Genomic DNA, 23922 nt, shown 5'->3' with positions numbered 1-23922 from the left:
ACGACACACAAACCTCTATATTAACACAGACCCTGCAGCCGTCTGTGCCTTGGTCTGCACTTGAAACTACTAGTACCGGTTTGCTTATCATAAAGTAAAAACCAGCCTGCTGTATGAAATTGTTCACTCCCCTCAATTATGCTGCATCTCATTCTTCTTGTTGATTCTGTTGTATATACTGACCTTGAAACCTCTCAACACTTCCATATCATGCCAGCTTATCAGAATCAATGCTGGCTTATCTCTTACCTCTCCGCTGCTCCTTTCACTTTCTCTCTTTGTTAGAAATCTGTATCAATAACAGATTGAGAGAAATGGGTGGCCTAGAAGAAATATGTAAGAGAAAGCAAGCTTCTTCTTCTTCCCCCTTTAATGTCTGCACAAGGGGAAAAGTGTGTGCAAGTCATGAGAGTGGTGGCGGGCGGATGTAGGCCAATGTTTCTACTTCAGTGCCTCTGTTGAGAAACATGATTTTCAGACTAAGACATGTTTATCTTTTTTCTTTTCGTTAAATGTCATGAAGCCACTTCTCTGCACACACATCTAGTTCACCAGTTTTAGTCCATACTCTGTTCCCATTGTCAGTGCCCTTTTACATAAACCTTGTGCTGTAATAACTTTCCTTTTTGGCATCTGCATCCTTTTTTACTCCCCATTTCTCCACCCTCAGACCTGCAGGACAGAGCAAGGTGTGGTGCTTGCACACTTGCCATCCTGGCAACTGTTGCCAGGATACCGCAGAGCACAGAGAAGGAGCTATTGCTGTGTGGGTGAGTGAGCAGGTGTGTGTGCGAGTGCAGAAGTAGGCTGGGGTAACGTACATAATTGATAAGGGGGCCTGAACGGTCTCTGTTGCCTACTGATGTCTTTGCCTCTCCAGTCTGAGCTTGCAATGTAAGTAACTGCGTTGTACCTGAGGAATAATGTCAAAACGTATTATACTATACTGTTTACATCACACTTAACATCTCCAACCACATCCTCCCCATCTCATTATTAATTTAAAAAAATACTACTAGGGAGGACCGATTTGTTCTTCCTTTATCTGAATCAATAACAGCAATGACAGTCAGCTTCTGACCCCTGCTCAGATGGAAGCTACCTAAAGATGCTTAGAGGCCACAGTGTAACACCAGACCAACATCTGTGCACCACAGCCAGATAGTTATACATAAATAATATTTGCTATCTAGAGCAGCAGTTTTCCAGTTTTTGTCTAGTGACCCATTTCTTTCAAAATGCTTTACTCTGACGATTTTAAGTTATCAGACCAGACTGTTTTATTAAAATCAGCACTTAATTTTGTGTGCCGCAGGCTGTCATATTGTCCCAAAATTATTTTTGCCCGATTGAACGAAATTGTACCTTTACAAATGCAAAAATTTAGCATCAACTGTCACAGCACCACAACCAAACGTTTTACATCGACAGTGAATGGTTAATACGCTTTCAGCTAAAAGAAAACTTGAATGAGATAGACTGTGGTCACAGCTGCCCTTGCAAGCATTGGTACATTTAATGTATTTAATGTGGGATGAACTGACTGCAGTATCTGACCTCACTATGAAGTTTTGCGCCGGTCAATTGCGTCTTACAGAAGGGTTCCTTCATCTCATTTCACATCCTTTCCTCAAAGAAAGCATACAAATAGATAACTTATATTTACAGAATTTTATTTCATTATGTTGCAAACAATAACATCCAGATATATTGATACACAACTTTTACTGTGCGTGTATGTGCATTTGTGAGTGTATGTGTATGTGTGTGTAAAGAGCAGTGAGACAACAGAAAGCAGAATGAAAATCCCGTGCGAGGGAGCCCTCAATGGGTTAACAAGGCAGAGATAGCGAGCAAGAGGGCACTAGGCGATTCTCTGGGGCGACATACACACACACACAAACCTCATAAAAAGGTGAGCAGAATTTTTCCTCTGTAAAACACACTTTTGCTATGGGGCGTGTGCCTATGCTCTCAGCAGCTTAGGGATCATTAAGGTCCTGTGAGTTTCTACTAGAAAGCAGGTTTGTTAAAAGAGATGAAGTAGTATAAATGAACACAGTGGGTGAGAAGCTTTGCCTCCTCTCTCTCCTCTAACCATCAGAGCAGAGACAGTGGAGAGATTCTCCTGTCATAATATACAAACACACACACACTCACACAATGTATACACACATGTGCACGTGCACTCGACCACAGAACCTCATGTGATTCAACTAAGGAGCTGCATCCTGCTTAATTATTTCTTCCACTAATTTTCTTTCTTTCTTTTATGCTTACTTTCCTCACACCTTCTCTATCACCATCAACGCAGTGACAGACCACAAAAACGGAAGCATGGAGTAAAACAAAACAAAACCTAATCCCCATCAACAAGGGTTGCCATTGGTCAGTTAACTGGAATCCACCTGTGCCAGCACACAAGGATATTTACCCTTTGACCTGACAGGAAGTCATGACAACAGTATGCAAATTCGGCAAACAGTATACAATTTTTTTGTTTGATTTACCATGCAAGGAATACTTTTTATCTTTTGAGTGTGTTTATGTGTCAGAGATTGCGTGACATTTATTAAGCGTACCCTACATCCAGAAATAATTTACATAAAAGGACAATAGTCATCTTAATAGGGCTGGACCGATGTAGGGGAGGAGGGAAGGAGAGGGGAGTGGACGGGGAGAAGGTAAAGCGCCATGGTCAACTATGGTTTGGAGTGGGAGAGGTGAGGGGCTGGGTGTCAGGACAGAAAGAATAGGGCTGGGGTGCAGGATAGCGTGGGGCATTAGGACTGCTTTTGGAGTTTGGGGGGGAGAGGGGGGGGTGTTGGAAGAGATGGAGACAGTCTTAGCGGCACTCCCAGACTTTGACTGTCTGATCGACACTGCCTGTCACCACGTAGGGAGCAGTCTTGTGGAAATCTGCAAGAGAGGTAAACATTTGTTCAGGTACGCTGCATTAAAGATAGGCTCTACAATTTAAAGTTCACCACAATGCTGAAATAAGTTTAATGCGATGTACAGATTGAGCATTTCAGCTTGTATTTAGGTTCTGTATTTTTTACAGGTTCATTGCAGATTAATGGTAGACTTTATTAATCACATTAATTACAGTGTCTTACCCAGAGAGGTAACAAAGTGTTCATGGGCACACAGGGTCTTCATGCAGCGTTTGTTCTTGTAGTCCCAGATCCTAATGGTTTTGTCATCAGCACAGCTCACTATGAATCTTCCTCCAGGATGAACCAATACTCCGCGCACCCAGTTGTCATGTCCCACCTGAAGAGACAAGGCTGATTACACACCACTACCCTCATTTATAAGCAGTAACGCTGAGACAGTGTTATATCATATATGATATATACACTAAGACAATCAAGTCATCACTTAAACTACTCACCAGAGTCATAAGGCAGATACCAATGCTGACGTCCCACATCTTAATTGTTTTATCTCTGGATCCGGAGAGGAGGAAGGGGCCAGGTTTTCCACTCTTCTTACTCTGCAAAACAGAGACACAGGGAAGATGTAAGAAACTGTGTCTGGCGACATGAAAGACAATACTACAGTTTGTTATCAAAAAGATGCTTCTTAGGTATGAAGAGGTCATTTTCAGTGTTTCCCATACATAGGTTCTAGTTGGGCGCTCCGCCCAGGTAGATTGAGACTTGTCCAGGTAGATAAAATCCGTCAACGCTTCACTTCAGCCTGAGAGCTGGTTAGCAGTAGCATGCTGCTGATGTGGGATTAACTGTACTAATAAGTCGTAGAAACTGTATCATTTTCATAGTGAGCATGTTTGCATGCTGATGTTTGCATTTAGCTCAGCACCGTTGTGCCTAAGTACAGCCTCACAGAGCCACTAGCATGTGTGTAGACTGGGCTATAAACATAGATGCAGATATGTAAATGCCATGTTTTAAAAAAACTGACAAGACAAGATAAATAGTGTGGTGAACTCTTCAAACATTTGATGTGAAAACCTCACCAACTGCTGTAATCTGCTGAGCCAAGTCTGAAAGACCCTGATGGCATCTAATATTTTCTGATAAACTAAATTACTAGCTAGGTGACCATCTTCACAAAAACCTCACTGGCTTCACTTATAATAGTGCTTCTTCTGTTTTATTTAATAAAAGTGCATTAATATGCTATGAGACAGTCATTTCTTCACTGCACATGCTATAAACAATTGTGGTAAACCCTCCTTCAAACTAAAACATACACAAACATCGGTCTGTAGGTAAATGTCAGATGCTGCAGCAGCTGTACATACCTCTGAGCCTGTGGCCTCCAGGATGGTGGGGTGAGCACTGTCAGGGGCCCAGGCGATACACTCTACCACATGTTCATGCTCCCGCAACTCAGCTTTGCACTCCTTTGAGGCGACCACCCAGACACGCACCGTCTGGTCGTTGGAGCAGCTGGCGATCAACGAGCCGTCCTGGTTGGGACGCACCATCCTCACCCACTCCCTGTGGCCTGTAAATGTTTTCACACAGTACCTGTAGATGGAAATATTGTAAGTTAAGTTATGAAAGAGCAGCTTTTAGCTTAAATTAATCATGAACTAACACAATATTACCAGGGATAAAATTAAGACCATGGGAATGAAGATATGGAAATTAGGATACGGGAAATAAAGAAGAAACATGCTAAAAGTGTAAAATTACATGAATCTAAGTCTCTATAAGAACTTGTGGTAGTGAGAGTTGAAACAAGGCTCCCCCTCACTTACCCAGTGGCAACCTCCCACATCTTGATGGTCTTGTCTCTGGAGGCAGACACTATGTGGTCACCATTTGGCATGATGGCTACAGACGACACATTGTGATCGTGGCCTGGATGACACAGTCAAGAGTTTAGTTGTGCAATTGGCCCAAGTTCATCTCAATACTTAAACCACCAAGCAGTTATGCCCAAAGTCAGTGTCCAAAAACATTTGAGATTTTTAAAATAAAGCTAACCCTTCATTAGAAAAAGACTGTTTCAGTCAAAGTGTTCAGTTTTAAATCAGAAAAGTCATTCATACTCATTTCTAGTGAACTGTAGCGAAAAAGAGATTTCCCCCATTTTATTGCGAATCCTCATATGAAGTTGGTTTGTGTATTAGCTACATTACTTTTACAGGTGCTCCTGTGCTGTAACTATCATTATTTCTGTAAATATCTCTTACCATGCATTGTTCGGATGCACTCAAACCCCTGAAAGTCCCAAAGTTTGATGCTCATGTCAGCTGAACATGAAGCCAGCAGCTTTCCCGTCTGGTCAAAGGAGATGTCCTGCACAGAGTCTGTGTGGCCCTTTAGGGTTCGTTCAAAGTCCCCTGCCTCATAGTCCCACACCTAAAACCACAGACACAGACAGCGATAGTCAGTCAGGACAGGGCGGCACTTCAGTCTGACCCAATTATCAGAGAGATGTATCTCTTACCTAAAAATCAAATGTGACTATGACATTGTTGATTTTGGTCAATTTAAGTCTAGTGGCCTAACAGCAAACATTGCTAGATTGACATACGTAACTGATTGTCAGTCCCATGTCAAGTCATGGAAATTCAGTGATGAAACAAGTTTTTCATGGCTGTTAAATCAGATGACAAATATGTTCCGCATTCAACAGGCAGGATGGGGTGCAGGTTATAGTTTTTTTGACAATGAAGACATGAAGGTTAAACTGTTTAAACACAGTTTAAATGGTTGAGAATATCCTTTCAGCTAATATCACGTTATATAAATGTGCTGACAGAGTTTAACCAAAAAAAAAAGGACGAAAAGGAAAAAAGAAGGCTAAAAGAGTTAAAAGAGAAACTGATTTTCATGTTTCCCAAGGTGCTGAGCTCTGGAAGTGTTGCCTCTGACAACACGAGCATCAGCCCATTTCCCAACAGATGAGCAGTGACAAAGCAGAAAAAAGAAACAGTGAAGAAGGGAGGGAAGCAGAGAGGGAGGGATGAGGCGGGGGATGAAAGGGTGAGGATAAAAAGGGTTAACAGCCTCAGATCTGCAGTACAGCTTTGATCTGAAGGGTCAGAGCAGCAGAGGCTATGTTGTGGTGTGCTGAAAAGGCTCAGTGATTTATCTTATAAAATGCTGCTGCACACAGCCATCACTTCAATATTCATGCTAGAGACACATGTTCAAAGCAGTGCTCTCCTTAGAAATGACATCTCAAAGATATTACATTATGTGAACATAAGAAAAGCAAAAGGAGTCTTAACAGTTCCAGAGAGTACACAGGGGACTTCTTGATGGACAAATTGATGTATAATACATCGGTGTGATAATGCTGTTAATTCTTGACATTGATAGATGTAAAATAGTTTATAGGGCACTACTGCAGTAGGTGAAGATTGTGCTGTCCCCTTAGAGTTCTTAAACGTTTACTTTTTTTCCTCATAATTATCAATTGTAATATATCAATACCATTTCTCCGAGTATACTGTGACTGATACATTTGTAGAGAGTTGCCAGTTGTACTGCAGGTACACCAAGCTAAATGTAACACAATCTAATATAACCGCCCCACAATTAACCCCAGTTTTTGTTGAAACTGTGTCAAAAGGTATTTATCATTCTAGAGGCTGTAGTGATGGGAATTGTATTAATCAGACTGGCCCACACAAACACAAACGTGTGCATGCTAGAAATAGGACCGACGCCGATTTTTCCAAGTGACACGCAAGCGTGTTGGAACCGTTTCCATTCAAAATAGAATAGGAAAAGATGTTTGTCATTTTGACACGAATACGTTTCATAAATGACATTTTCATGTTTGAAAAGGTTTTGACATAAATGCAGATATAAATGTAATTTAAAAAAATTATAATAAATAATTATCGATTTTCAAATATTGCACCCGTCAATACAGAACAAAATATTCAGTAGCCTATTTTGCCGTCAATACTGCCAATGGTGTCTTTGCTGTAATCAAATCAGTATACATTTATCAATCAAAACGCCACGCATCTGTCACGCAACAGAAACGCCACACTCACGCCACGCATCCAGTGTGTAGCCGGTGTTAGATGTAGCTAGCTGTACCTTTTATACTGGCAGTGTAAACGCTGTTCATAAACACACACCTTGATGGTAGCATCCTCGGAGGCTGTGACCATGACAGAGAAGACGGGGTGGAATATGACACGTGTGACCGGAGCGCGGTGCCCGCTCAGGGCGTATCTCTCTGGGGGACGGGGGATCCACTCCTTGGGGTCTCTCTTCTGACCCACAGGTCCTCCATGTGTCATCTCCTCCTTTGCCTCATTCAACTTGGACTCCAACTCCATCACCTGAGGCCGAGGGGCGAGTCAAGGAGAACAGGAGTCAGAAGACAGGTAACAATTTTATATTACCATGCTGTCCAGCCGGTGGTTTAGATTTAAGGTTAAGGTTTTAGACTAAATAGCTGAAATGAAGTTTTTTGTATTTACATTTTTTTCTAGGTAGGTTTAGAGCATTTATCAAACTTCTCTGGCAAATTTAAAATACACTATGTGCTAGTACAAAAATATTCCTTACCTTCTTCTGTAATCTGATGACTGAAGTCCATTTCTTTTCCAAAAGCCCTGCATACTTTTTATCTACCTCTTCATTCTATGAATGGAGAAAAGACAAGACACTGAGAAAGGGATCCACATTCTTCATAGTAAAAATGAATGTAAACTACCTTTCTTTCATTTGTGTGACATTTTGGGACCGGTCTCTCCTTACCATATCTATCTCGGCCTCCTTCTTGAAGGTGGAATATGCCTCTTCGTATCCATTGGAACGGAGATAGTCAGCTATAGCCCGGTTTCTGTGAAAAAGTGGAATAAAATAGCTTTTTTGATTCCAGGCGTTAACTTGTCATCAATCACAAATTTAGGCCTCAGAGATGCCCTTGGACAATCCTAAATGGTCAGTATGGATGCAATTTTATTTGATTATGCACAACATTGTGCTAAATGAACTGCATGTCAATTAAGACAAAGTTATGTTGTCATTAATTAATTCATTAATAGCTCCACCACAAAAATGTCTCCTTAAAAGAGAGGAGGCCGCACCCTGTCTAACAGATGGAAGGGATTCAAGTTTCACAGTTCTACCTACCTACTAGTAAGTGCCATAAGAAATTACAATTCTTCAGTGAAGAAAACAAAATGTAAGGACCGAATCACTGGGAAACTGTTTTGTGCTGCTATTGAAACCAGACTCGCCACAAAAAGAGAACACAGAGTAAGGACAACACAAGTACAGGGCAATAACAGGCACATAATAACTCAACTTTAAACATGTATAGGCTTGAACACAAATATACAGATGTACGCACACGTTATATAAATGAGTGGGACAGCTCTTTTATGAGATGACGGGTGAATATTTTATGAGTGACGGTGCTAAATTTAGGCTGCAGCTTCTGGCTCACTTTGAATGGCTGATAATTGTAACCCTAGGAGCCGCTTTCTGACCAAGTAGTTACAGGAACTTAGTTATAGGAACAGTCCGCTTCTAAACAGTTCTACCAACTACTCTCCCCCAAAACCGGCTTTGCCATTTGCATTCGCACTGGCCAAGTGGCCATAGGAACTGGTAGGAGGGGTAAGGGAGTGACGCAAGCACGGAAACAGTCTTTATAGTGTCGTCACTTGACTTTATCGCCACATACAACAACAAACCAGCATGGAGGAGGCCATCGGAATGTTCCTGTTGTGCCTTGCCGGGATCCTCATAACGGAGTTCGAACGGCGGCGTTTAAATACTAGGCTAGGAAGAAGATAGGAGAGCAGAGTGCAACAGGCAAACGAAACGACGGGTAAGTTTAACCAGCACTAACAATTAGCTGGTTGAATGCGTGAGGTTTGTCTTATGAGTTAGCATATGTAGGCGAATTGCAACAGACAGTGAAGAATATGTACGGTTTGTGTTTCAGATGTTGCTAGGTCACTAAGGGTTCCTATGCAGAAAAGGGAAAAGGAAAAAGACCCTGTTCTGAAATAGGAGCTGAAAGAGTTACAGGAACTGAGGTCAGAGGAACTTAATAATCCCCAAATTGGTCCAGTTGGAACACGAGAAAAAAAAAGGTTCTAGGAACTGCAAAAATCCATCCGATCGGAAAGGGACTCCTGATACCACTGTCATTGTCTTTGTTAATAGTTTTTGAACATTGGGCCATCGCTGGCAGAAACGAATCCTTTTTTAAACTCATCAGAACATAAATATCCAGATTTTTCTTGACCAATAAGGGTTACACCATGATGATAAGATAAAATAGCTGCCGTTTTGTGCTGTCTGGACTGGGGTGAATTAAACTGGGGTGCATATCGTATGATCAGCCAGGCACAGAGCTGCTCACATAAGTTCCTCCTCCTCCTTTCTTTGCCCCTGCCATGCAGGTTATGAAATATTCACTAAGTAGCTATCAAATGAAGCACAGTGAAGCTTACATCTCTTCACATTTTCTTAATGATTACACATTCTTGTAAAGGTATGCACTGTCTCACAACATCTGCATTAACCTCTTCTGGATGACTAAGCCCAAACAACTAAACATATTCCACTGCTTTCTATCAACAGAGGGAAACATGCAACGTACAGCTGTGCTTGTGGTCAAACTTCGAGGTATTGCTTAAAAGCCTACATGTGACATACTTTAATGCAAGTACACTTCTTGGTGAGCACTAGATGTGCCTACATGTCTGTTCTTGTTTGCATGTGTAATGAGCCCACACACACACACACACACACACACACACACACTCACACTCACACTCACACACTCACAGTTCATCTCTTTGTCTCTGTGACAGCACCATGGTGGCTGCTGTTCTCTCCCTCTTGGGGGAGGTAGGGGTGAGGTGATGTGCTGGGGGTGTCTGGCTGGGAAGTGTGTGGTGGGGAGCTGTTCGATCCCTCAGTGATGTTCTTCCTTCAGAGACTCGGAGGTGGCGAAAAGAGTGCCACGCAGAGGGAAGTGAACTGAAGATATTGCTGTCAATCAACTGTCGACAAGGCTCCACGACTATTCACTGGCCCAAATCTTACTTACTAATCAGACGTGGCCATCACCTGATGAAGAAAGAAAGGACAAGTGGGTAAAACAAACTTATAGCCAGTAAATGAAGAAATAAAAAAATACATATATATTCTAGGATTGACAGAGAAATTAGTGAGTATAATCGGTTTACAGCTACTTGTATTACTACATTACAAAACAAATTATTTAAAAATATATGTTGTTCACAAGAAGTGATAAAAACTTACGCACAGTTGAAGTTGTATTTAAGTTTTGGGTGAATAAAGCAGAGAGGCAAGAAAGTAGGAAAGCACATTTAAATAAACACCATTGCTGGGAAGTGGGAAAAATTGTACGGATACAAATATTTTAGGGCTGCAACTAACAATTATTTTAATAATCGATTAATCTGTTGATAATTTTTTCGATTAATTGGAAAAAAAAAAAAAAAAAAAAGCATTCATTTACATCAACTCAATACATACTTACATACTTGTTGTTTTAATTAATAGTTGTGTAAAGGTAAGTAACCCAAAGAGCAGATACAGACTAGACCACACACACACACAATTCATTAAATTATTACCATCATTGTAGTAAGTGCAAGTTAAGTTCATTTGTGCTATAAAAGAACTTTAAAATGAAATTAAAAAGTACAACACACACACACATATATATTTGTCAACAATAACTGATATGGGACAAAGCATAGAATATATACATGATAACAGATTGAAAAATGAATGGGCCACAAAAGGCGAGTGAATAAAAACGTGTCTTTAGTCTTGCCTGCTTTACTACTGTTATTAACGAGCTAACGCTAGCTTGTCAAGCTGGATAACGAGTAAACACCACACCAGCACCAGAAGAGCTACTGGAGGGACGTTACGTTCCTCACTTCAAAACGGAACAAAAGTAGGATTCTGTAGTGACGTTACCCTGCTGTTGAACTCCCTTCCGCCTCATCAAGGACTCCAACATGTTTACGTTTTAGGTGCTGAATCATCACCGTGGTGCCCCCGTGCCATGCCATGTCGCTTTTGCTTGTCTTGCAATTAACACGCTTTTCGATTTATTTAGTGTGAAATGCTCCCACACCTTGGATGACTTAGGTCGTATTGATTTCTCTGCCTCCGCCGTGTGTTTCAGTTACGTTACGGGTCTCTCCGGTCTCTCTCTGTATTTCCTCTACCCCCGCTCTGCTCTTTTTTTCTTTTCTTTCACGCTGCTCCGCTCTGCGCTCGACTCAATATTTTTTTTATCTCTGCGACTGAGTGGCGTAATAGTTGCACGACACAACAAATCGATAATGAAATTCGTTGACAACTTTTTTAATAATCGAATTTTATCGATTTGTTGTTGCAGCCCTAACATATTTCCTACAATACTTTACTACATTAGATCAATTTTCCAAGTATATTGAGAACAAATATTTATCATACAACTTAAGACTGGACTAGCAGCAACTATCTTCCTTTTGCACACCTGATCTGAACCTCTGGATGTTGCATTAGCAAAGGATCAGGTAGATCGGCTGATTCTTCCTACTAATTATCGTATCAGACATGTAATCTTCAGGCAGGCTTCATCAAGTGTGCCAGTGGTAGGGCTGCATGATATTTTGTTTCATCGTCTACATCGCGATGTGCACATGCGCGATAGTCGCATCGCAGGACGTTGCGATGTTGACGCTACAACTTCTTTGCTGCTTGATAAAAAAGTAAACTTTCACCGTTCTCCTTTTCCATGATTGTTACCGGCCGACCCTTCCCCTTTAAGACAGGTGGTCATGTGACGTAACGTTAGTCCGACGAGGGGGGTTGTTATGGGAAGTGAGGCTCTCCCGTGTGTAGAAAAGTACCGTAAGTGGCAGCTGCCGCTGACACAGTGATGCACATGCTTTTCCATGGGTAGTGAAGCTACAGTAGTCAGTGTTTTATGTTCGCTGCAAAGACAAACTAAATCACCTGATTAATGCAACGTAATCACGACATCTCCCGGCCATTTTTCACCGCAGAAAGCTGCTACCAGCCAGGCTAAAGCTAACATAGTTAGCCTAAAGAAACAAGGCGTCTGTCCCAACTAATGTTATGGTTCGGAGCTGCGACGTGCTGGAAACGTAAACACTAATCTACAACAGCAGTCTGTTTCTGATATAACGTAATTTACACTGATTTAAGTGCTCTTGGTCACAGTTTGTTGAAGAGTGTGACATGCAGGCTCTGCATGCACAGCAAACCAACAATCATGATCTATTTTAATCAATGTATCAAACAACCAAAGCAGGCCCGGCTAGTCGACCACAACATCAGGTTTAGAGGAAGCAACATGCATGCATTATTAATATCATTCACTTTAGCCTGGATTGATGTTATATGAATACAATGGTGTCATGTCAGTCAACCAGTGGATTTTTTCCTAATTTCCCTCTCCAAAATCACTTCAGAAGGGTAGTCACAGTGCTTACTTGCTTTGGTTTTTGTAAAGCATTAAAGTTCAACAAAGACTGGTTCACATAAGAAAATTTCATTTTTATTTTCTTTGTAGATGCACTCCCCTACAAAATCACCCCAGTAGTTGAGAGTGATTTAGTATTTCTAAACAGGGATATTTATGTCCTCGTAAAAATTAGTCTTTTTTTCATACCGCAATATATATCGCAGGGGAAAAAAATATCACAATGTAAGATTTTTCCAATATCGTGCAGGCCTAGCCAGTGGTAAATGCTGGCTGTGACTGTGGGAGTTTAAAACATTTTTTACTTTTTACTTATAATCTCAATTTTGGGACAATGTGGCCATCCCAACAGAAGAGTACAGATCAACGGCACACGCTGACAAATCAAAACACACCATTCAGTGATTGTGAAGCTAATAAGACTATTCACTTCATGAGCTTCAACTCTGCTGGCACCTGGGGCCACAATAGTCCTAAGCTGCTTAGTGGCTAGACCAGACAACCTAGTGTGTATATATGTGCGTGTGTGTTTTTTAAGTGATAGAGACCACAAGTCCTCCATACAGCTGACAAAGTAAAGAAGGGACGGGACAGTGGCTAACAGGATTAACCCCCAACGCGGAGAGAGGACCTTGACAGCAAACCGTCCTGGTCTATATTATTGTCTGGTGCATTGTTCTTGTCCAGTTGCTGCTTCTAAACACAAAATACTCTTTCAAGAAAAGAAAAAAATAACTGATTGCTGCTCAATTGGAAACTGGTTAAAACATTGAGATTGTTTTCTGCATATTTCTACTTTAAAGATGAAAGCCGCAGCAGACAACAAAACATTTACCCAGAGACGAGTCTGAAGTGTCCTAGAAAGAACTCTTTCCTGCCTGCAAACATGATAGGTGCTCTGTGCGCACAGGACAGAGCTAATCATTTTAACTGAACAGCATTCTCAGCCTGGTTCAAAAATAGCCATTTGACCAAACAGACCAACCTCCAAAGTATTACGTAACCAAGACAATCTTGGTAGCTTCTGCACCTGCCTGAGAGACTGCTGAGCATCCCCAGCAACTGTATTTGAGAGAAACGTTTTAAAGGAACGCATAGATAATTAAACAAATGACAATATGAGGCCTGGGTTCAGTCAGCAAAAAAGTATTTAAGTCTTGTTATCTCATTGTAAGGCAAATGTACAGTTATCTAGGCTGTACAGTTATCTAGGCTGTAACGGTGAGAACATTGTCAGAGTCATAAATTAAGAGGAAAGGTTTAAGGTCCTGTCTATGTATCAGGCTAATCTCTGCACTCAACACTCAGGAAGAAATGTAGAGGGCGGTTCATTTACAACCTGTGTGATCATCTGAACACAGTCCATTTCTCCGAAAATGTAAACGATTGCTTTGAATGAATTTGCATACTGATTCAACCAAAGGAAGAGGAAAGCCAAACAGCTTGCAAAGTTATCATACACTATGCACGTGTTCATGTGTGGACACTACCTGTGGTCAGTTTCTGGTGATAAATAAACAAGTATTTTGCCTTAAGACTTCAAACAAGATAAGCTTTATTATTTCAGTAAGAAGTCACAAATTTCACCTGTTTGTCACACAAGAAGAAGCCTTTTTCACATTACAGATTAGGTGGTCAGGAGTTTGGCTTTGAAAGACGTCATTCAGTAGTGCAGAAACAGTTGATAGAAAAATACTTGCTTCTTTGCTACTTTTCTCTGTTTTATCTAATACTGTTGTCTTTTATCTTGTATATTTTTGATTGTAAAACAAAACATGACATTTAAAGACGTCACCTGTGATGGCCAATTTTCACTCTTTTCTGGCATTTATTAGAGTAAGAAATGAATAGTGAAAAAAATAACCAACAGTTTCATCAATCAATTAATTAATCAGTAATAAAAAATCATTAGATGCAGCTCTAACTTGGATACAAAGAAACAGTTGGATCTTAAAACGGTCATGAAAATAACAGAGCACTTCTGTTTTAGTAGACAGTTAACAAGCCAATGCTCAAAGAACCAGCCCAGTAATTAATAATTAGTCTGAAGGTTCCAATCCCAATGAGACTCCTTTATTAATGGGGATCTAGCAGAAGTCCGATTTTTTAATTTACCTAAATGTTGATTAAATATGTATTTGTCACACTGAAATAACTGTAGCCTTTTAAATTCAGCCCACCTTATTTTTCACGAGCTACCTGATACAAATACTGAATGTCCTGATATAAAGTATATGAAGCAGCTTACATCTTTTATATGATATGGATGAAGTTTCACTGCAAGAATGCAACTCCTCAAGTTGATGGGATGTGTCGGGCCCTATGATTTCCGTGATGCGGAAAACGCGGATGGAATCTACACATGAAAACGGAATTCTCATATACACGTGGAATTTGCATACATTTTGTTGACATTTTACTTCCTTCTCATTTTTCAGTTTAAAACAACAAGCGTAGAAAGGTCTCTACCTAAACCGTGGCCAAATGGCATTGTTAAACATGTTGCCTAGTAACCATACGTCCTCACGTTGAGTTTGTTGCGTAGGGAAAAAAATGTCGAAGTGAGTGGCTCCTGATAAGCCAACGGTGGCAAAAAAAATTAAGAAACTCTCAATTGACTGCTAAATACCAGGCTGAACAATACCCCAACGACTACTATGAGTCTTTGTCAACATACTGTTGACTGGACCCGCAAGGACCATTTGAAATCAAAAGTTCATCTCAAGAACAAAGCTAAATCCACAGCGGGCAAATCTCTCCAGGTTGAGTAAACGACCAAATCAATAGATGCAAGGCGTGAGTTTGTGGAAGATTTTGTTGCAGTGTTTGCTGAAGCTGACATACCGCTTGAGAAAATGAAGAGGATACGTCCGTTTCTTGACAGACAGCAGCCTCAGGCAGACCCACCTGCCGCAGGTCTTTGACCAGCACATGCAAAAATTGCTGCAGGAGATCCGTGGAAAGAAAATCTTCGTTGTCGTCGATGAAACCTCTGGCAACCGAGAACGCAGTGTCCTCAACATTGTTGTAGGTGAGCATCCAATTAGCTTTTATTGTGATTTTTTTTGTAGATGGAAAATACATTGTTCTGCATACATGCAGGGGTCACTGATGATGATGGGTTAACACTGTACTTTATGGCTGTAATATGTCATTGTGTTGGCTTTCTGTCAGGCACATATCGTTGTTTCAATGTTTCTGTCTCCCTGCAGCATGCCTGCATTTAAGCTTTAATTTAATATTCATCAATCCTACCTTGTAACTGTTAACTTCATGTAACGGTTATTTTTGGCCAGAGATTTTTTTTGAAGGTTTGGCTGAATTTTGGAGAATTTTGAATGTGCTTTGCTGAATATATTATATAACAGTTTAAATAAAAAAGCTGAATTGTGAGTTTGTGTTACTGAGTTTTTAAAGGTCAATACTGCTTAGAGGTGAAAAGAAAACAAGCAGATCCGAAAAATCCGAAAGGGCTAAAAATCTGAAAAAAACGGAATTTGAAAAAAAACTAAAAAAAAACTGATTTCATAGGGCCCTACATAGTGAGACAAACAAAATGTCTCCCCTGTGCTGTCTGTAACAGGAAAAGTTAACCCTCTCCTCGATTTCATGCCGCTGATGGAGAAGGAGAACCAGGAAATGAGTATGGGAAAATGTAACGCTACCAAGCCACGGCCGAGCGACGTGTAGTTGCATTTTTCGAGAGGTGCACGTCAAGCTACAGCGTAGGTCTGTGTCTCCACGTACTTAGCCACGGCGTAGATTTAACGCATAAAGCATAAATCAATTTGCAGGCGGACTTACCACTCCACCGAAAATAAACAGTAGTGCGCAGATTCTAAATATTATAGTTCTGATAGTGAGTTAGGAAAAAACACTCCCTGATCAGTCCTTCAATTGTCGATATACGATCTGATCGCCAATCGATGTTACGATCTGTAACACCTGTAATCAGGTGTTACAGAGTGATGCTTCTTTACCTTATAAACTATCTTCAAAAATCTAAAACTACAGACAACAGTTTGCAGAGGACACACAAACCCGACAAGTCAAGTCTAGTTTAATTTTGGCTTGACATCAACCTACTCATGGAATTATATAGTAATTAGCAACCGTTGATATGACCTGCTGCCACCTGCCTTGTTTGTCACTGTAACTAGTGAAAAAACAATGATCAGCACCTGCTAACATAAGAAGTTACTTCCTGAATGGGTTGTCCATTGAGATAACAGCTTTGTCATTGTCTGACTGTAGCAAATCTATGTACAGTATATGTATGTATTAAAGAGTATTATATTAAGAAATGGATATTGACAATCCAAGTGTAAGAGTCTAACACCAGTGTCACCAAATCATGTTTCACTTTGAAACACTAAATTCCACTCTCGTATGGAGCAAAATGGTAGACTGAGGTGGACAAAGCAAGCAAGACACTGAACCCTTAATTGCTCCCGATGCAGCACCATCGGTGTGTATATGTGTTATATATCTGATGAGTGGGTGGCTAAGCACATATCTAATACATATTTAATCAACATTAAGGTGACTATAAGTATCAAGTATCATGTGGTGGCCACTAAAAGGGTGGGCAGCATGCCGACCACATTTAATTTACCTGCCACTGAAAAAAACAGATGGAGCAGCTTCCCATCTCTCTTCATCCACTCATAATCAGGATTCACAACGCAGATATAACAACTTGAATGCTTTTCCTGCTCTCTCAAGAAACTACCAAATGTCACCATACCATATCTTCATGGTTTAAACTGGGAAACCTAGAAAGGGTTAACAGATGACCTAAATAAGCTTCCACTAGGCTACAATATCCAACTATGACATTATTCTTTCGACTATTATTATTCACTAATTATTATTAGCACAACACTGATCTGGGCTATGGTAACATAAGATGGACACTTAGTTAACAACAATTATTTTAATTTTCAATCAATTGATTAGTCTATAAAATGTCACTGTGAAAACTGTCCATCACAGTTTCCTAATGCCCAAGGTGACATCTTCAAATGTCTTGTTTTAACCTAGTAACAGTCCAAAACCCAAATATATTTAACTGACAATAGATAGGCTATTGTAAACACACACAAAAAGCAGCAAATCCTCACACATTGGAGAAGCTGGAACCACACAATGGTTGTCATTCTTGTTTGATAATTTAGTTGCACAATCGATAAATTAAAATTGTTGCTGATTAATTTTCTGTCAATCAACAAATCGTTCTGTGGTCACTTGTCATTTTATTTGATACATTTTAAGAATGTATCAATTAAATAGATACCATTTTTACATCATGATTACAGGTACAGTAAAGCCAGGAGGTATACATGTTCTGACTCCCTTTTATGAATGGATCATCAAGTCTCAAGTCAAAACTGCCTTAATGAATAAAACAATTGTTTCAATGTTATATTGAAAAGCAGGAGTGATTACCGAAAAAGGAGCACTGAATTTATTAGAGATGATCAATGTTAGCTAAATCTAATAGTGGTGTAACGGACCATAGTTGATCCGTGGATCAACGCTCACGGTTCGGAATGCATGTGAACCGAGGATCAATTGCAAAGTTTAACCATAATAATAGAGTGTGTGAAATGCATAGTTACTGTCGCTGTAACTTAAAGTAAGCTGATAAATCTCTATGAAGGGTTGCCGTGAAAAGATACAGGCAATGAAATTTTCACTTCACGTGAACGGCGCATGTTAAAATCCAGTGCTTATATGGTACTGGTGCCTTATCGAGCGGTATCTAACACGGATTTCGGTGCCTCATTTCAGTGCCACTTAAATGTCCGCGCTGCTCTCTGATGCTCCGAAACCGACGTTAAGGCAACAGAAGAATCACTGCTTTTCACACTAGTAAACTCTAACGTTACACTTGGCATTGGGTAACGTTCATAGACAGTATATAAGAATGGACCAACAGATCCCGTTGCTCTGGACGGAGACCAGTGAAGGCCATTAGAAGCACTTTTCCGGTGAGCGCCGAGCGTTACTGCGCAGCCTCCAACTGAGAGAGACGACATAAATGTGACACGAGCAACCTGTCTGAAAGTTGTAAGTCTTCTGGTAGCTGTGCCAAGAGAAATCTCAATCATTCCCAATCTTGCAGAGACGGAGAGCGTAGGTATATGTAAGGAGATAACATGGACACAGGCTAATTATTGCTAACTAAAATGCTAGTTAACATTAGTAATTAAACTTAAGCAGCTAATGTAAGTCGAAACTGTTTGCAAGTTTCTCCTGTAATATACGGTAATCCTGTACTATGCGACAGTAAGTCCCGTGGTTATGACACAATCGTTAGCCTATTTTTACAAAAACGTCTGCTACGGAGCCATAACGTGAGGTACAAGGTAATGGAGCCTTTTATACATTGTCGTGTTTCTTTAGAAATAAACAATGGACAAATAAAGTATTTAAACGCTTTAGATGTAAAGTTATTTGCTGTCAAAGTGACGTCAAAATGAATGGCAGTCAATGGAATGCTAACGGGGGTGAGTGCTTATTAGCATCAAAATGGCGCCATAGGAGATTCGGGTTGTGAGGAGACGCTTACCCCCTTGGTAACGTTAGCCTACCGTTAGCTAGTAGCTGGATTAAACATGGTTAAAATACTGACAGCTAAACGGTGTACAGTGGATAAACGGTTGTCTTTCAAATTCCCTCTGCACTCATAGCCAACCAGAGCAACGCTAGTTGATAGATTAAACTTTTGCCGTATCCGGTTGGCAAAACTCTCAACACATCTTCCTTTTATAAGAATGACTTCAGTGCTTTACTCCAAGTCTTCCAGAGTCGCGGCCAAAGCCAATTTGAAAGGCCGCTGTTCGCCAGCAGCAGCAGCCGTCTTCTTTGTTTTCAAGTAGCAGGGAATTCACACGGAACCGTCGCAATTCTGCTGTCCTTATGTTAAGCCCGCCACCAACTCTGTACACGATGTGATTGGCCTGACCAGAATTAGTTTTTTCCAACTCGCAAGCCAACGGAGAGTTGCTAGACCGACCCTGGCTGCAAATTACATTTGCTGCTGCTAGGGTGCGTCTAGATTTCTAGGCTAGAGGATTCCAACACCGGGACGTACAACAGTCTGCCGCTAAAGCTAAAAGCCACAAACTAGCACTTGGTCACTGCTGTTGTCAACATCTGGTGCATTCAAAGTTGTTGTAAATATACCCTTTTCTCATCTGTTTTTGTCGTTTAACTGCAATTTACTGGGGAAATAAGTAATTATAGTTGAAAGTTAATGTTATTACATTTTTAATAAATCATTTAAATTTCCCCTTTTATGTGCTGATCCGAAAATGTATCCGATCTGACTCAAAACTGTGATCCTGTCCGAACCGAGAGATTTGTGATCGGTTACACCCCTAAAATCTAACAAATCAAAAAGGCAATGAAACCAGCCACATGCATCAATCCTGGTTGCATATGCAGCTTTCAGTCATCGTGCTCTGTTTGTGTCAAGCTGTTGTACAATACCCCTCCTTATGGGTGACCTTCAGGCCAAACTGGTCCCTGTTGGCACAAACTGAACCACAAGGCAGTGTTTGATTACAAATCAAACATCAAGGCAAATCATTTCCCCCCTTTAACTGGCAGCCTACACTACTTTATTACATCTCTTAATCAATGCAGGATTTACTGTAATACTAGTATGCTGCCCTACAATAAAAACACTCAATTCCAAAGTTACTCAACCTTTATCAAAAACACACTCAGGTGTTTTCATTGTCAACAGTCCAATATTCAAATGTGACAAGACCGTGAAATAATATCGAAACAACTGACAGGATGTCAAACCATAATACTTATATATCTTTTATTTTCATCTTACTTAAGAAATATTGTACTTTAATAAGTATATTTGTTCTCATACAAAGGAGAAAATAATAAGTGGGATGACAGGACGAAATGCAGCAGATTTTAAATATTTGTTGCACTTTTAACAACAACACCTTACTAAATTAAAAACATGTAATAGGTAAAACCTTTAGATACCAAATTACTTTGAAACTTGAACCCACACCGTGACAGGTTCATAACCTATTCTACAGGCATAGACCCTCACATGTAATGCTATGCAATAGCAGCTACAGGACAATTACTAGTTGTTTAATTAGGTAACGTTAGTGAAATTCAGCTCATGAGTTGTGTAGTCTCAAGTGAAATCTGTACAGCCTTGTTGATTATCAGTATTTCGTACTGATCCTTTTTAAGTCTCCACCCTGATTGTGATTCCTCAAACCATAGTAGGGAGCTTGCAGTATGCGTGAAAAAAAAATAATAAAATAATATTTTTAAGAATAGGACTCGGTTCAAAATCTGGCTCGAGTGACGTATTTCCAAGCTTCGATGGCCACAAGGGCAAAGTTGCAGCAATGGCTCAGCAACGCCCTTTCCAGCTAACGTTAGCTTAGCACGATAACGTAGACGTTCACTGGAGCTGTCAGTTTGAGCAGACTAGATTTATACGAACACACAGCCACCATAAGAAAACACACAAAGGGCGTTGGTCTAACGTTACGCCAAAAAGTAGCTAAACAACATAGTCCCTTGCTAAAAAATAAAATATTAGTTACGATCAAAGGGGAATGGGATATGTAGCTAGCTAACCCAAGTTTGATTTTAAGGTCTATTAGCTGTTATTCCCAAGTACAAGACAACAGTGGTTTAGCCAACTGTTATAGTATAACGTTATGCTCTCTCACTCACTCACTCACACACACACACTCACACACACACACACACACACACACACACGAGGTTTCCACAACAAATATGGTCAACATTTCAAATTCAAAATGTAGCATTTGATTTATGCATTTTATAGCAACATCAGAATATTTTCTGTAGAAAATATGGCAGCAAGCTGACAGCACCTAAGTTAGCTTAGCCGGCTAACGTACCACGTTAGCTCATCCCCACAGAACTTCCATAAATAGACGAGGCTAACGTTAGCCAAATGCTCAGCTAGGTTTCACAACAAGTGTCTCCATACAAATCACGCATTGACCGAGAAGCGCCGAACTTATATTAAGATGACAATCACATACAGCATAGTTTATTAATATCACCAATAGATTATATTGACGTCAGTCTCTAGATCGATGCTCTTGTGAATGCCAACTTTGCCACTTAGCTTAGCTTTCGGCCTCTCCGCCATTTTGAGATCGAATCGGGTAAGCGCAGAGACTGCAGGCAATTCGTCGTCAAAAAATAACAAGTCTTTCTAAGTGCCAAAACAAAAACGTAGACGAGTGTAAAAACACTAACTTACCCTCTGACAAATGTTCAATATCATATCCACTTGACTAGTCCAAGCATGCGATAGAAAACCCTGGTTTTGATGTGGTATTGTGACTTCTCACATCACCAAGCACGATCGGTCAGATTTTTTCTCCTCTTTGGTACCACAGCATTCGCCCGGCCCCAGCTAACGGTCGCGTTTGGATATCGGCTGCGTGCACGTTGAGGTGAGCGGAGGCGCGCAGCGTGCACCTCTGTCGCTGTCGGTATTAAAGGGAAACACACGATATAGAAATTGGTCATGGTGTTTTTTATTGTTATGTAGCATTCTACAGCCAAGTTTAAATTTGAATTGTAAATGAGATGCAGCAGAAGGACAGGCTGTAGTGAAGATGTCACTTAGAGGCAAATCATGCAGGTGCTCTATAGATAGTGAATAATGAAACAAATCCCAGGAAATAAAAACTATAATAATTGTACACTTACTATATGGATACATTTCAGAATAACTAAACAATTTGTAAGCCATGTATTGAAATAGCTGTTATTTGGGGTAATATCTCAAATAAAATTCACTAATATAGCAGTCAGTTAGTAATTTGGTGCCAGTGGACTAACTCCACCAAGTTTCACTTGACACCAGTTCAAAGTGTAATGCTCTCATTTCCAGTTTATGGAGCCACTAATGTGACTTGTTCTTGTAGAATGAAGAAATACGATGCTCAGATGTTTATTTCCCTACAGTCACCTGGATAATAATGACATTAATGTGGATTAAATGATAATGGACATCTAATACACATCCAAAACAAGCACAGCAATTATTTTAATATTTGGAAATGTCATGTTCTGAGAAGTATTAATGGCACAAGTGTGAAGCCCAGTGGACACACAAGGGACTACAAAATGAATGCACATCATTTAAAATTCTTAGAATTTTTTTAGTAAACTTTTCTCATATATACATTTCTCAGTAGAAGTAGAAGAGACAGCTGCACCTGTCTCATTTTAGTAAGTGCACCTACTTGGAAATAAATAACGCACAAAAAGTAAGGAAATTTGAGTTTGGTAGATTATTTCTGTGTTGTAACAATGATTCTTGCCAATGAATCTTATATCATTGGAAAACCTGATTATTTCCCTTTTAAATGGTGCCCCATTTGTAAGCAACATGCATTTGTGGGATGAGCAGCAGAGCTGAGTATGTGGGTTGCGCCCCATGATAAATTTGCCAAATCTTCTCTGTAATGCCAAACTGCTTTTCTTTGTTGACTCTTGTTTGGTGTTGTTTGGTAGATTGGGTGATTGAAGTCTGAAGTAACAGGACATAATGGTTTATCAAAATGAAATTCTGCAACCAGTGGCAATCCCATATCTCCACAGTCTGGGACCGAACTCTATCCTCCAAGATGACAACGCTCGCCCCCACAGGGCGGGGTTTATCAGAGACTACCTCCAGAATGTGGGAGTGGAGAGGATGGAATGGCCTGCCAGCAGTCCTGACCTCAACCCCATTGAACACTTGTGGGATCAGCTTGGGCAGGCTTTTTGTGCCAGAGTGACCAACACAACCACGTTGGCTGACTTGCGACAAATGCTGGTTGAAGAATGGGATGCCATCCCACAGCAGTGTGTGACTTAGATGGTGACCAGCATGAGGAGGATGTGCCAGGCTGTTGTGGCTGTGTATGGTTCTTCCACACACTGCAGACTTCAATCACCCTATCACCCAATCATCTACCAAACAACACCAAACAAGAGTCAACAAATAAAAGCTGTTTGGCACTGTCAGAGAAGATTTGGCAAATTTTTCATGGGCGCAACCCACATACTCAGCTTTGCTGCTCATTCCACAAATGCATGTTCCTTACAAATGGGGCACAATGCATTTAAAATGGAAATAATAAGGCTTTCCAATGATATGAGATGTATTGCCAAGAATCTTTGTTACAACACAGAAATAATCTACTAAACACAAATTTCCTTACTTTTTGTGTGTAGTTTAGTTGTTTTCCTAAGTAGGCTACTTGTTAACACCAGCAATTTTCCAGGCTTTCATTTGCCATAGTTGCTATTTGTCCATGGTCATTTGCAAGAGTCTGACTGACTACACATATGCTCTATTGTAACTCTCCCTTTGGTCTATAGTTCAAGGTTGTTGTCTGCAGTTCTCTTCAATTTTTTTTAAGTCTTTATTTCCAGCTCTTCCAT

At 40.4% G+C, this 23922-nt stretch overlaps 1 protein-coding gene across 1 annotated transcript; it reads right to left on the bottom strand.

The window, feature by feature from the left end:
- Positions 1-1656: 1656 nt before the first annotated feature.
- LOC144527717 (lissencephaly-1 homolog A-like) lies at positions 1657-21919 on the bottom strand. Its single transcript, XM_078265937.1, has 11 exons — positions 21743-21919; positions 9759-10043; positions 7710-7794; positions 7518-7592; positions 7082-7288; positions 5174-5342; positions 4736-4838; positions 4274-4502; positions 3398-3499; positions 3120-3276; positions 1657-2919 (listed from the first exon to the last, which is right to left on the bottom strand). Exons 2-11 carry the CDS (start codon positions 9788-9790, stop codon positions 2846-2848), a joined length of 1233 nt encoding a protein of 410 aa, XP_078122063.1. The 5' UTR covers positions 9791-10043; positions 21743-21919; the 3' UTR covers positions 1657-2845.
- Between the last annotated feature and the right edge of the window lie 2003 nt (positions 21920-23922).

This window comes from Sander vitreus, chromosome 13, assembly GCF_031162955.1.
Source record: "Sander vitreus isolate 19-12246 chromosome 13, sanVit1, whole genome shotgun sequence".
NCBI lineage: Eukaryota > Metazoa > Chordata > Actinopteri > Perciformes > Percidae > Sander > Sander vitreus.
This window is presented reverse-complemented; position numbering and strand designations above follow the sequence as displayed.

Excerpts from the sequence above, each read along its gene's own strand:
- LOC144527717 (XM_078265937.1), bottom strand. The coding sequence starts at position 9,790 with ATGGTGCTGTCACAGAGACAAAGAGATGAACT. Across the intron at positions 3,277-3,397 it reads GTATCTGCCTTATGACTCTG|GTGGGACATGACAACTGGGT; the intron begins GTGAGTAGTTTA and ends TTGTCTCTTCAG. Across the intron at positions 2,920-3,119 it reads ACACTTTGTTACCTCTCTGG|ATTTCCACAAGACTGCTCCC; the intron begins GTAAGACACTGT and ends CCTCTCTTGCAG.